Source organism: Rhinichthys klamathensis, unplaced genomic scaffold (assembly GCF_029890125.1).
Source record: "Rhinichthys klamathensis goyatoka isolate OS25496 unplaced genomic scaffold, OSU_Roscu_1.1 h1tg000004l_1, whole genome shotgun sequence".
In the NCBI taxonomy this organism is placed as follows: domain Eukaryota; kingdom Metazoa; phylum Chordata; class Actinopteri; order Cypriniformes; family Leuciscidae; genus Rhinichthys; species Rhinichthys klamathensis.
The window spans coordinates 6,994,566-7,009,551 of record NW_026606557.1 but is presented as its reverse complement, the minus strand read 5'-3'; the positions used below and the strand labels follow the sequence as shown (position 1 = coordinate 7,009,551).

Below are 14,986 nucleotides of genomic sequence, written 5' to 3'. Positions count from 1 at the left end.
GCAGCGCTTCTGGGTTGTAGTTGTACGTCAGAACGTAGGCTCACTATTGGCCGACGCTGGTCATGTGTGTGTGATGCGTGTGATGCTGGCCAATAGTGAACCTATGTTCTGACGTACAACCCAGAAGCGCTGCGCTATTACACTACGTGAACTCACTCAGAGGCCCACACAGAAGAAAATTAATAGTTGAATAAAGTCGTTATTTTTGGGGGGGGGTTGCGCACAAAAAGTATTCACGTCGCTTGATAAACTTAAGATTGAGCCACTGTAGTCACTCGGACTATTTTAACGATGTCTTTACTAACTTTTCTGGGCCGGCAGATACAATTACCTAGCAGCCTATGGAGGAGTGAGACAGCTCTCAGATTTCATCTAAAATATCTTAATTTGTGTTCCGAAGATGAACGAAAGTCTATGGGGTTGGAACATAATGAAGTCAAGTCAAGTCAAGTCACATTTATTTATATAGCGCTTTTCACAATACAGATTGCATCAAAGCAGCTTCACAGTGATAACATGAAAGTAGTACAACACAGTTCAATAATATTGTTGAATATTAAATATCCCCAACTAAGCAAGCCAAAAGCAAGGCGACAGTGGCAAGGAACCAAAACTCCATCAGATTGGATGGAGAAAAAAACCTTGGGAGAACCCAGGCTAGTCAGGGGCCAGTTCTCCTCTGGCTAACAATCATAGGGTTTTAAAGAAGCTTTACAGTAAGTGCATATCAGAGAGTACCTGGAAAAATACATTTAGTTAATCATGTAATATTTAGGGGATAACATATCGCCGGCGTTGAGTCGTCTCTTCGCAGGCGTTGAGTCGTCTCTTCACAGGCGTTGGTCTTCTCATCACAGGCGTTGAGGCATCCGAAATCCCCGTGAGAGGCAGGATACCAAACTGGAGCCTACGAACGCCATTTTTCTCGGGACAAGCGTCCCGAGATAACAGCAGAAAGGCAGATGGGAAATAATTAGCATAGCTGATGTTCATAATGATTTCCATTACACGGGAGTAGGTGTTAGAAAACCATAATCTCACAACTCTCCGCAACCCAAACTCTCCGCAACCAACCGCAACCATACGGACCGACCTGTTTGTCTATAAGGCTGTCGAGCCCCACTGGTGCGTTAAGCAGTTTCAGTGGCAAACGGTTCCGTATGGCATAGCAGAGGGCTAAAAGGTAAGCATTATGTGAATGCTTGACTAAAGAGACACGTCTTTAGTCTAGTTTTAAACTGTGACAGCGAGTCAGAGCATCGGACCGAATCGGGAAGGCTATTCCAGAGTTTTGGAGCTAAATGCGAGAATGCCCTCCCTCCTTTCGTGGACTTCGATATCCTAGGAATGACCAGAAGCCTTGAATTTAGTGATCTTAGAGAACGCGGTGGATTGTAGGGCGAAAGAAGGTCCGTTAAGTACATAGGAGCTAAACCATTAAGGGCTTTATAGGTCAGTAGTAGTACTTTGTAATTGATACGGAACTTAATAGTTAACCAGTGCAGAGATGATAAAATCGGTGTTATATGATCATATTTTCTTGATCTAGTAAGAACTCTAGCGGCTGCATTTTGCACTAACTGTAGCTTGTTTATTGAGGATGCAGGACAACCAGCTAATAAAGCATTACAGTAATCTAGTCTCGAGGTCATGAATGCATGAACTAACTTTTCTGCATCAGAAACAGATAGCATGTTACGTAATTTAGCAATGTTTCTAAGGTGGAAAAAGGCTGTTCTTGTAACAGATGAAATATGATTTTCGAAAGACAAGTTGCGGTCTAGTATAACACCCAGGTCTTTTACTGTAGTGGAAAAAGTAACAGGCCATCCTTCTATATTAAAGTCGTATTGTAAGAGGTTTTGTGTGTAGTTTTTTGGACCAATAAGTAATACCTCCGTTTTATCTGAATTTAATAGCAGGAAATTACGCGTCATCCAGCATTTTATATCTTTGAGACATTCTGTCAATTTAGATGAGGTAATGTTTTCATCTGGTCGTGATGAAATATATAATTGAGTGTCGTCAGCATAACAGTGGAAATTAATTCCATGTTTTCTTATAATATTATTACCAAGTGGCAGCATATATATTGAGAATAGCAGAGGGCCTAGCACCGATCCTTGCGGTACTCCGTAGTCTACTGACGTTAACTTTGATTTTCCCCCGTGTAAAGAGACAAAATGATAACGGTCAGATAAGTACGATCTAAACCAGCTTAATGCCTGTCCCTGAACACCAGTGTAGTTTTGTAGTCGATCCAAGAGTATTTTATGATCTATAGTGTCGAACGCAGCACTAAGATCGAGTAGAACTAGTATTGAGATACAGCCTTGGTCAGAAGCTAATAGTAGATCATTTGTAATTTTAACTAGCGCAGTTTCTGTACTATGATGCGGTCTGAATCCTGACTGGAATTTTTCATAGATATCATTTTCTTGCAAAAAAAGAGCACAGTTGAGCGGATACAACTTTTTCTAGTATTTTGGACATAAATGGAAGATTTGAAATGGGTCTGTAATTTGCTAGGTTATTTGGATCTAGTTGCGGTTTCTTAATGAGAGGTTTTATTACTGCCAACTTGAATATTCTTGGAACATGACCTAAGAATAAAGACGAGTTAATAATATTAAGAAGAGGCTCTTCCACTACAGGTAACACTTCTTTCAGTAGTTTAGTGGGTATTGGATCTAATGAGCATGTTGTTGGTTTAGATGCAATAATAAGTTTATTTAGCGCTTCCTGTCCTATAGTTGTAAAGCGGTGTAGTTGTTCTTGAGGGACGATAATTGAGGCTGAATCATAAGACACCATAGAGGATTGTACATTTATAATTGTGTTTCGAATGCTTTCTATTTTCTCATTGAAATAATTCATAAAATCATTACTACTAAACTGTAACGGTATATTTTGCTCTGGTGATGTCTGTTTATTTGTTAGTCTAGCCACGGTGTTAAATAAGAACCTTGGATTATTTTGGTTATTTTCTATTAGTTTGCGGAGGTGCTCAGCCCTGGCTGTTTTTAGAGCCTTTTTATAACGTGACATACTGTCTTTCCACGCGATTCTAAAGACCTCTAAATTAGTTTGTTTCCATTTACGCTCTAGGTTACGAGTTTCTCTCTTGATATCATGCGTAACACTGTTGTACCATGGTGCTTTAGTTTTCTCTTTAACCTTTTTTAATCTAATTGGTGCAACAATATCTAATGTACTAGTGAAAATGGTGCTCAAACTGCTAGTCATTTCCTCTAGTTCATCTGTTTGTTTGGGTTCACTGAGCAGCTGAGATAGATCAGGTAAGCTATTTGAGAATCTATCTATAGTGGTTGGAAGGATTGTTCTGCCTGGTCTATAACGTGGCGCAACATGACATATTTCAGCAGTACGTATTATGCACGTTACCATGTAATGATCAGTGACATCATCACTTTGCGGTATAATATCTATATCAGTTGGATTGGTTCCATATGATATAATTAAATCTAGAGTATGATTTAGACGATGAGTGGGACCACGGACGTTTTGCTTGACCCCAAAGGAGTTTAATAAATCTGTAAACGCAGCCCCTAACGCATCATTTTTGTTGTCTACGTGTATGTTAAAATCTCCAACAATTATTGCTTTATCGACATTGACCAATAGATCCGAGAGAAAGTCTGCAAACTCTTTTAGAAATTCAGCATATGGCCCTGGAGGTCTATATACAGTAGCCAAGGCTAGAGATAATATGGATTTCTTTCTTACATCTAAGAGCGTAACATTTAGCATAAGTACTTCAAACGAATTAAATCTGTGACCTGTTTTCTGAGAAATATTAAGAATATCTTTATAGATTGTTGCAACACCGCCGCCACGACCAGTCAGACGGGGCTCATGCTTATAACAGTATCTTGGCGGAGTAGACTCATTTAGACCGAAATACTCATTTGGTTTAAGCCAGGTTTCAGTAAGGCAAAGTATATCGAAATTATTATCTGTGACCATTTCATTTACAATAACCGCTTTAGGTGTGAGCGATCTAATGTTTAGAAGACCTAGCTTTAGAAATTCTTTTTGTTCGCTGATATTTAGATTTTCTGGTTTAATTACAATAAGATTTTTGCTAGATCCTGCACTAGATTTATTGTTTGGCTTCACTAAACGAGGAATAGACACAGTTTCTATATAATGTTCTTCACTACGTATATCAATTAAGTTTGGACAGCAAAGACTGTGGTTTGGATTTTGACTTATTAGTCATCTGGTGCGTAACGTCTTGGAGATATTATCCGACAGAACAGCCGCTCCGGCTCTGCTGGGGTGCAGGCCATCAGCACGGTACAGCCTGGGTCGCTCCCAAAACAGATTCCAATTATTTACAAAGAGCAGTTTCTGTTCATTACACAGTGACATTAACCATTCATTTAGTGCAAATAGTCTACTGAACCTTTCTTGTCCTAGTCGGTACGTGGGAAGCGGTCCAGACACGATGATCGTTGCCTCAGGCGCTGTGTTGCGTACCGCCTCGATCAGGCTCATGTAGTCCTTCTTCAGAACCTCCGTCTGCCGCAGCCTGACGTCGCTCCCTCCCGCATGCAGCACCACAGCTCCGACGCGCTCGTCCCCGGTCAGGATTTCGGGAACCTGTGCAGCGATATCAAGAACACGAGCACCAGGAAAGCAGTGAGAGCGCACCTTACCTTTACCTGAGGTAGCATGGACATGGCGGACCATGGACGTGCCGATGATCACGGCGTCGTCGCGTTTCGACTCGCGAAGAGGGGAGAAGCGGTTCCGAGTGGAGATCTCGAAGACCGGGAGGGGCGGAGGAGTAGCTCTGGTCCTGGCTCGCGTCTTCCGCTGCGTGATCCATGGTCCATTGTGTTGTGTCGGTGCCGGAGTAAATGAAGCCCGAGATGATCGCGTCCTTCTGGACAGAGAAACACACGGAGTAGACGAACTCGGAGTTAAAGAGTTTCTAACCACTAACTTGTGAGCATCGGCGCGTGCTGCTTCAAGTGCTGATCGCCGATCCAACAGCTCGGCTTGCTTTTCCAGCAGACCACGGATCTGTTTCTCCACGGATTCCAGCTCCAGATTCACCGAGAATAGCTCGAAAGTGTCCTCACCTGCACTCAGAGGTAAAGTTAGACACGCATCCGATATGTTCGCCATTATAACAAATGAGCTGTAAATTAGCAGTGATACTACAACTATCAGTACTAATTTAGGACTGCAATGTCAAATATAACCCGTGTCCTTTCAGTGAAAGGGTGTAATATTAGACGGCCGAGGCCACGCGTGAAATGTTAGCGGGCTAAAGGCTAGTAGCCGAGAATCGAAAGGTTGGATATAAGTAGCGATATTAAAGCAATCTAATTGTTTTTTATAAGGAATAGTTTCGTGGATAAGTTCACATGGTAATTACCTTCTACCTATTATGAAGGTAATTACTTACAGAATTTTCATTTTTGGGTGAACTAACCCTTTAAGAAATATCAGTTTATTGTCCCAGCAAAAAGAACTAGAGCCAATGAAGTTTCTGTAAAGCAATGTTTTTGTACAGTAGTTTAAAAAAACATTATAGACTGTGGAATTGTAAACAGGTAAGCCACAGTGCAAGTCAATATGCATGTTTAGTTATCAGCATTTAACTAGGCTAGTATACCTCACTAGTCTCTATCACTCTTTGCATAACTACATATATACAGGTATTCCTGATATGTTGATCATAAATTTGCAATCTGACATGTTTTGGAATCTTGCGTGTCTTGTACTTTATGGAGCCCTATAGTCTTTTTAAATGTTTTCTTTATAAATCTCCACGCCTTAAGTGTGAAATATGGTAACATATATTTTCCAGTGCGGTACATTGCAAAATTACACCACGCAGATATTACATACATCTTTGTCTAAAGTGGCCTTTCTATGTTCCAAGATGTAAAGCATCTGTAAGAATAACACATTAAACAGCTGGGCCAGATGTGCTGCCTGCATATACTCCCGTATAACTTGTCTCAGATTGGAGCCACATCAAGACTTATGCAACTTGCACTTTTAAACATCAGCCATAAGGATTTAAGAGCTTGTTTTAAAGGTTAACTGGGAGGACGGTCAAACTTATTTGATTAAATACATGGTAGTGGACAGTCTTAAGGTTAGGCAGATTTTGCTCAAGCTATTTAAAAGAAGCTCTGTGAAATAAGAGTGTTTATTAAAGGGGTCATATAATGGTACATGCACTTTTACAAGTTGATTGTACTGAAATGTGTGTTGGCAGTGCCTGTACACAAACATCATAAAATGATAAAAATCCATCCAGTGGTTTTGTTTTAATCTCCTTATATGTTTTCCCCTGCCTCAAATCGAGCCGTTCGTTTTTGTGACGTCAATAAAACGGACGCCCCTCCCACGATTGTTGATTGACGGGAGCGTTTCAACACAGACCCGCCCTCGCACATGAGGTAGCTGTCAATCATAGTCTGCGCGGCGCGGACCGGCGCGGTCATTGTTGATATGCTGGAGCACTGTCTATGAGCAGAATGGCGTCTAAGCGATTGTGGTGTTCTGTTCTTGGGTGTAATAACGAACACAGCAGTCATTTTAATGTTCCTGAATCCGAACCGCTGAAGACGCAGTGGCTGAGTTTTGTTTTCGAAGGGAATATTCCCCACGAGCAACGTCAATGCTTTCATATTTGCGCGAATCATTTCACACACCAGACTGCTTTATAAACGAGGATCAGTATAAAGCTGGATTTGCTAAGAAGCTTTGCTAAAAAGGATCGGGACCAGATATTCGTGTTCCTGCTGAACCTCCAGAAGAACGGAAGTGAGTGAAACGTTTTATTAAACTTTATATTAATATATTAATCTTTGCAAATCGCTAGTTGCACGCTTCACAATGAATGCGTCTAAGGTTTACACTCAGTCAGGGTACATTACGGCATGTTTTCTATGTATGACGTTCTCAATATAATTCATAATTCGACGTTTATACTGAACAACGCGTTATGGTTATTGTGTTATTGTGTTACAAACGGTGTACACACAGAACAGAGGGGCGGAGTGAGCGCAGCTCATGATCATTTAAAGGCATATGCACTGAAACGGCATGCTGAAAACAGAGCTGTTTTTGACCAGGTAAAATAAGTGTTTTCTTACAATACTAATGAGAATTTTTAATTAAAGTATATTACAAACTTTTAATTTAGACCCTAAAGAATCATATTAGCTTGGAGAAAAATGGCATTATATGACCCCTTTAAGTTTACCATCACCAGTTTACAACAAAATATATTCTATATTCTGGATCTGAGCAATGTGACATAAATGGATACACTAACCTTGAGCTGCATTTCTGGCTCAGTTAAAGTGTTTTAACAATCACATGCAAGTAAATTAGTTTTGCCACCACACCCCTACAACAACGACTTTAAGCTCCATTAGGGCTTTCTAATGTTTACAAGGGCTGCAAAACACTTTTGTTTTTCTGACAGGCTGCAGTCCAAGATTCCCGCCAGTCGTCTATACCGCTGTGGTAGTTTCCAGGGAGAGACCCTTGCCTCTTCCCCCAAAGAGATATGGAGCCCCATGAGAGTCTGGGAGTGGAGGGCGACTCAGTCATGATGGGGGTGCTGGTGCCGAGCCCACGGAGCGAAGCGGTGACCCATGACCTGGAGGAACTGTCTCTCCAGTACACTCAGAGCCTTCCCCCCATCAAAGAGCGCAAGAACGGTGAGTAAGCCCATTTGGTCAGGCCCTTAGGCCATAACTCTGCTCCCAAGCTCCTATTTCCTCCTCATCCATTAAACTACCGCCCCGATTTGACACTGAGAAAATAGTGCCTGCCAGAAGGTTGAGAAATTTGTTTGCGGTAAGACATGGGGAATTACACAGGAATTGTATGTGAATGCCAACATGTAATCATGTCTTAAGTGCTCCCTTTAACTCTTTTCCAAAGTGTTCTTGGCTCATGTTAGGGTGGACGACTGGTAAACTAATGTGATAGATTTTGGTGTCAAATATGATTGCCGAAAGTCTCCGATATAGAAGGTTCTTAGGCCTCCAGTCAAGTTGTGGTTTTTGTTTGGCTGTAATTCAAAGGAACAGTTGATCATTCAAAAATGGATATTATGTTCCAAAGCTGTATGACTTTCTTTTGTGGAAAAACAAAAGGTTGAGTATAATTCCGGACTATGATGACAAGCAAATAATTCATTTTCTAAGTTTTGGCTGATAGATGTTGTGATGCACCGAAATTTCGGCAGCTGAAAAATTTTGAAAATATTTACTGCAATAGTTTTGTAAGGCTGGAAAGGTGACATTTAAGTAGCCCTTCCGATAACCGTTTCACTGTGTGACAAAAATTAAGCTAGACTAGCAGTATGTACAATGTGTTCAGCTGAAGTATCAAGAGGTGGCTTGTTGTTGAAGAACTTTTACAATGACTGGTTTCATTTATCAACTGAGAATACAACACCCTGCACAGCATAAAGAGTTTTAAGTACTCAAAGTTTGTTGAGTCAAATCTTTTCACAAAACTAAATGATTTGTTTCTAAATCAGACTGATCCAATCCTGTCTTAATTATGATTGCATGGAAAACAGCGACCAGGATATTTTCAAAATATCTCTTTTTGTGCTTTAAGTAAGAAAGTTATATGGGTTTTGGTGAGTAAATGATGACAGCTTTTTCTTTTTTGAGTCAACTGTCCCTTAAACTTGGCAGTTCTAAAAAAAAAAAATCTGGTCACTGCTGGTGTAATCATGTAATCGTGTTTTCCTTCTGTCTGGCTCTCACAATCCTGGCCAAAGTTTCATTCTAGAAATGTTTTACTGGTATATGAACCCTAATAAGAAGGCACTAGGGCTGATCCAATGGGCAGGCAGGCAGTGAACCTTGTTGAACTTGACTCTGTCCGACCATAGAAAGAGTTCATGTCCCACTCCCTACGGACATCCTTGCCCTTGAGAATGCCAGTGTGTCCTCGGGGCTGCTTGTTAATTTACTGCATAAGGGAGGAAAAACAAGAGACCCCACCAGGCATGTGTGTATTTCTGATCCCACTACATGATGACTTTCTTCATTACATTCTGTGTAAATCCCCAGTTTTCTCAGACCTTTTGCACTGAAATAGACTTGAAACTGTGATTCACCCAGACACTTCAACGTGACCTTGGAATCTTGTACGCTGCAATTCTTGCTACTTGCAAAATATTTAGCAATATTTTGCCGAAATACCATTGCCATTTCAGTTAGTGTTCCAAAAATATAAAGTCAGCTATATATTTTCATTTATAGAGACATATATGCTCATCAGCTGAGCACTTTTAGATCTATAAAACTGAGAAGAAATCTGAACTATGGCTGTTAATAGAGTAAAATAACTGTTGGGATTTGTGACCATCTTTAGACAGCAGAATGAAACTTCAAATTCGGTCATGTTTACTTCTTTATTGCATTTGGTTATAGATATTTAATTGTATATATTGTCTTGTGTGTCCTGAATTTTTGCTTTTGGTTGCGACTAAGATGTTTTACTTCAGCGCATCATTAGATAGAAACTAGATGCACAAGGCAAAGATGTAAGCAAATCTTCAAGAGAGGATGAAAAAAACAATAAAAATCGACCACAGTTCTGAATATTGGGGCGATCCACCCTCAATGCATGTGGTTGATTAATATACTTAATGAGAACATAATGTGCAACGGACCACCTCGTAACATTCAGCACAAAATGATAAACTTTAAAGAGACTCATAATAAATCCTAACAAGGCATAATTTCTGCATTTTATCAGCTTGGAGATACTAAGTTATGAGTTTGAGTGAATTTCCTTTATCAGAAGAACTGCAGCAATAAATACTTTTTTAAAGGAACACTCTTGTTTTTTCTCGTAATTGATTCCTGCTCACTGCCGCCTTAAGATATTATGAGCTCATAGAGAGTTTGTTACACTGGACTAAATCAACATGATCTGTTCCTGCTCAGGCTGGAGGACAGACCGTACCCATCCTTCCTCTTTTCAACCCACCCTTCTAGAAACTAAGCGTCACCGCTGTTCACAAATTCCCCTACTGACACTTATGTCAATGTTCCCACAAGCTATCGTATGACCTACACATTATAAGCATATTAACATATGAGTCTTGGCTTTGAGACATTAAAAATGGACTGTTCACACTAATCTTCGGTTGGATCCAATTGTCCAATGAGTACACACACACACTAAAATATACAATATTTATAGGTAAACCTTAGAGTTAGTGTCACGATGTCATTCAACAAAAGACTTTCAGACTAGTAAACAAATCATAGTCTGTGCCCATCAAACACTATGCAATTTTCTGTAAAAATCTCAACTCTGACTGTAGACTAACATCGGCAAACATCGGTTTGTTTTTTGCAGATGGCAGTTTAAAAAAATAATCCAACTTTTAAAAATGCATCTCAAGACATCTCAAGTGTTGTTTCTCTTCAATTAGCTTTAAGTAAGAATGCATCCTAAGTAAACACCTCTAAGGAAAGTCCGATCTGGGTTAGGTAACCTCAAAACCAGCTTAAATATTTAAGGCTTTTTTGAGACCAATTAACTAGTTTTGCACATCCCTAGTGGGTTCCCTCTCCACCGGACCCAATGAGTAGACTAAACCAGTGGGCCCGGGACAACGCTCCCTATTGGCTTCCCCCGGGACGTTCCTGTTTTCCATTGTGTTTAATCCCTTTGGCTGATTCAGATAGGCTTTGTTTAAATATTTTCTTTCCTTCTCTGCAATATTAATCTCCAGCAGCTATGAAAGAAACATCACTCGATGTAGATAAGAAATGTAATGGCATTTTTTCTGGGAAACCCCTTGAGACACAATAGTGCTTCATTAGAATGGCGGATCGCTGAAATACAAATGAGAAACAGTCAAATGTCGAATCTCATCTGTAAACATGTCGACACCAAGTGACAAAAAGAAACAGAGACATCCCTTGGGTTGCTGCTTGGTTGTTTTTACCATTTTTGTTCCATGACAACATGTTTTCAATGGGGAAAAAGGTACACATTTTATTTTCTCACTGCTAAAACTGAAGTAGCATATAAAAGAAGTATGGGAAGTTGCGGTTTTGCATGAGAATTTTTGCATTAAGTTCCTCTTAATTGTCTAAGATGAAGTTTGCAATTGAACTATTTACCCAGTGATCAGTGCTGTTGAGGGTTAACAGCTACAGCTCTTTAGTCCCGCCTCTCCTCTCAGTCACTGACACAGCCTGGAGCTGAACCGCACTCGCTGAGAACTACACACCCACAAACACTCACTCAGGCAGTCTCGAGACAGAGCCGGTGAAGGAACTTGTCGGAACGGTCTGGAATCAAACTCCACGCTGGGGAATTTCCTGCCAGATCTCGCCATTTTGCCTCGCTCCTCATTTCCCACAGCAATCCATGGGACTCCAGACACGGAAACTGTCCGATCCGTCTCTCAGCTCCATGGCCTGCCTTGAAGTGGAGACCTTGAATGTCTGCAGGGGTAAATCCAAATATTTAGAATAGAAAAAATAATAATAATTCCAACGTGGATTAATGAGAGCATGAATTAAAATGGGGAAAGTTGATGCTAAACATGAGTGCAGGACACTGGGAAACCAGAGTTTAGCACACGGCAGCTGGTAATTATTACCGAAACACATGTTCTGAATTGGATACAAATGTTATTGTACAAATAATTGACCAAAGATTTTATTGTTAGGTTGAACATGAGAGTAATGATGAGGCTTGTTGTTGTTGTTCTTAGGCTGTCTGATGTTGGTTGTATTATATTTTTGTATTAACAGGTTTTCATTCAAACTCACACTCAAACATTACCTTACCATTCAGTTAATCATTTAGCTGGCTTATCGTTCCTCTTCGGAAATTTATCTGCTTTATGGGAGTAACACCTCTTTACAGGTTTTTTAACAATAAGACTTTCATGTGCATGAGGATATCTTTACAGGCTTCACTGTTATTAATATATGGCTTCAGTTGTGAGAGTTTCAAGTGAGTTATCAGTTGTTGGGAATGGTGCCCATCGATGAACCGTAAACCAAACGGTATATTCATTTATCAGATCTCAAACCTGAGCCAACATGCAGTCTCTGCTGTCCTCCAGAGCTCTGCAAGTACGCATGAAGATACAGTCATCTGTCGAGCTGCTGAAATATTCTTTCTAACAGTAATGTCAACACAACCCAGGTCAATGTCAGAGTGTTTCTTAAACAACTTCAGTTTAGTCAACATTAACGGGCTCGTTAGCCATAACACAGCCCGTTCGTGTAATTTACGATGGTAGTGTCTGGTTATGCTAAGGTGCGGTCGCGTTAGCGAAATTTTGCTGGAAAAAAAAGGTCCATTGACTATTGTCAGTGTTGTGGAAATTTATGAAGCACAACTCGCACAGATGTCAATTTTAAGGCCCTGATTGTGAGGTTCTGAGGAAGGAGGACCCAAAAGCAGAAGAATGCTTAATTTCAATTTATTGAAACCGTAATACAGTTGAAGCTGCACGGCTTCACGAACAGATAACCAGCAGTGAAGAAAATAGTCAGGCAGGAATCAGAGTCCAGGATAATCAAATCCAAATCGTGAGGCGAGAATCAGTATCAGACGAGCAGGGTAGTCAGGCGACGAGCAAACAGGGACATCCCAACTCACAATCAGAAACATGCAGTAGTGCAAAGCAGAAATCAGTCCAGAAAGGCAAACGGTAACCCAGGGAAATCCAAACTCCAGTACCAGTAACAGTCCTAATGATCAGCAGTGATAAAACAGTCCAAGACCAGTGAATGTTGGAGAGGAACAGGGAACCGCAACACAACTGGGCAGAAAAAAAAATATGTTAGATAAAAAGAAAACAAAACTACTAAACAAGGAAAAAACCGGCAAGTGACCAGCAAAAGGTACAGAACATACTGGCAGAGAACAAAGGGGAAAGAAAGCATAAATGTTGCTGAGAAATCAAGCAATAAAGGGAGACAGGTGAGCGCAAATGCACGTGGAAAAGACCGAACACAAAAGAGGAAGATCAAACCCGAGTCCTGACACTGATATTATAATCACAGTAAGGTTCTTTTTTTGTTCTTCGCTTAAGGGTAAAAAGTGTTTTAGATAAATATGTAAATATGCCTTCCTCTCAATAACAATATAAGCACGCAACAAAATTACGGTGGTGAGAAAACAGCAGTTTAGAAAGCATCTGATCTTTAGTGATCTAGATTTGTTTGCACCAGCTCTGCAATTCAGCTCTCCAGTCAAGCCACATTTATTTATATAGCACGTTATACAACAGATTGCTTTAAAGCAAGCAATTTTACAGTATTAAACATGAAAGAAATAGTGTCAGCGTCGCACTCGGTTAGAATTACAACTTCGGATTCTACTATAAAGCTGCTCACCAGTGTGTTAATATCCTTACTCGAGTCTGACCTCGATGGACTGAACAGAAGAAACGAACCGGATCAAATTTCTACATCAGAGAAGGCGGAGCCTCAGTGCCACACCTACCTGTTACATAATCACCAAGGACCAATGGTAGTTTGAAGGGGTTTACAAGCCAGAGCAAACTTTTCTGGAAAGTTCGCTTTGGCAAGCTGTTAAACTCTGAAAACCAAATCGATACTTGGTTTGGGCCTGATTTTGTTTGAAATGTCGTCACACCAGTTCGTTTTTTTTGTTTTCACCTGAAGTATATCAAGGCCTTTAAACATAGCAGCTTTCTGTTGGTCTGTTGTGGGAAAATCTTTCACCATCAGGCAAAATTCCTGCTCGTGTGTGCTCTTATCAAAATGACCTGATTTCGTCTGCTAAAATTCGACAAACAAATGTAAATGGGACCGCAACTTTAGGCTTGAATTTGGATTTCGATTGAATCTTGAGGACTGGGTTTTAGGGGAGTGAGATTTACAGGGATCTAAGCTGCCTTTTGTTTATTGTACAGATTGAGAGTGAAGCCTGGAGCCACATAAAGGTCAGTCAGGGTTCAGCAGAGAACACGAGGAATGACATCAGCTCAACAAACACTGGGATGACTGCAGGCATGTCATGTACCCTCATACTGATGTGAAGATGATTACGGTATTACTCTTCCATCAAGCTTCATCCGCCACATTGTTTTGAAAAAGCCACTTGGTGGTGGCATGGATCTTGATTTGCAATGCATAACCACTTTAATATTGAAACCCACAGGAGTTCCTGGCGCACATAAATAATGGAAAACATGGTTCGGGACAGAGTGTTCCAAGCTTTTAGGGGGGTTTTAGGAGGGGCACTTGGTCCCCTCCTTTAGTCTGTCCACTCTTTGTTCTTGGCATACATGGTTCCATTAAGAACCTTTCAAATCCATGGAACTTTTCAAATGCACAAAATGGTTCTTTAGATCATTTAAAAGTTCTTCAAAGTGAGGAAAAAAAAGGTTCTATTCAGAACTGCTCACTAAAGGGTTTTCAATGGGACACAAATGGTTCTTCTACGGCATTGATGCAAAAACCCTGTTTTTGGAACCTTTGTTTTTAAGAGTGTTTGATGCAGAATGTATGTGTTTTATGTACTACCCCCATGCCATTTCCCAAATCTTCAGTTTCCCAGGCCTTGTTCTCACAACGGCTGGGTTTATTTTAGCAGGGGTGAGTCAGACAGAGTGGTCGCTCTCCCGGGACTTAAGCATAACTGGGTGTGCTAGGCCTCATTCTGCAGCCAATCAGATTGGATCTGTGCTCCCAGTGCTGGCGATGGGTGTAAGCTGGGCATTTTCCACCTTCCGCCGTCCCATGTGTCACTATCAACTGCCACCCTCCTCTTCAAATGTTTTTCTTTTGCAGAGGAGTGGTGTTATTCTCTTGAACCAACATGCCCACGCTTGTGTGTTTTCGAAATGTACAAAACGAGTTGTCTAGTGGGATGGTGAAATAGCATTCAGCCCTGGCCAGGGTGTAGTAGGCTGTGCATAACGCCCTGCATTTCACCCTTTCACTCAGGCATT

At 40.7% G+C, this 14,986-nt stretch overlaps 1 protein-coding gene across 1 annotated transcript in view; it reads left to right on the top strand.

Moving 5' to 3' along the window:
• Positions 1-14,986, top strand: part of mrtfbb (myocardin related transcription factor Bb) — a 45,952-nt gene that overhangs the window by 15,249 nt on the left and 15,717 nt on the right. The window contains exon 3 of the mRNA XM_056253281.1: positions 7,481-7,718. Coding sequence (XP_056109256.1) covers positions 7,565-7,718 — 154 coding nt within the window. The 5' untranslated portion in view covers positions 7,481-7,564. The remainder of the gene's footprint in view (positions 1-7,480; positions 7,719-14,986) is intronic.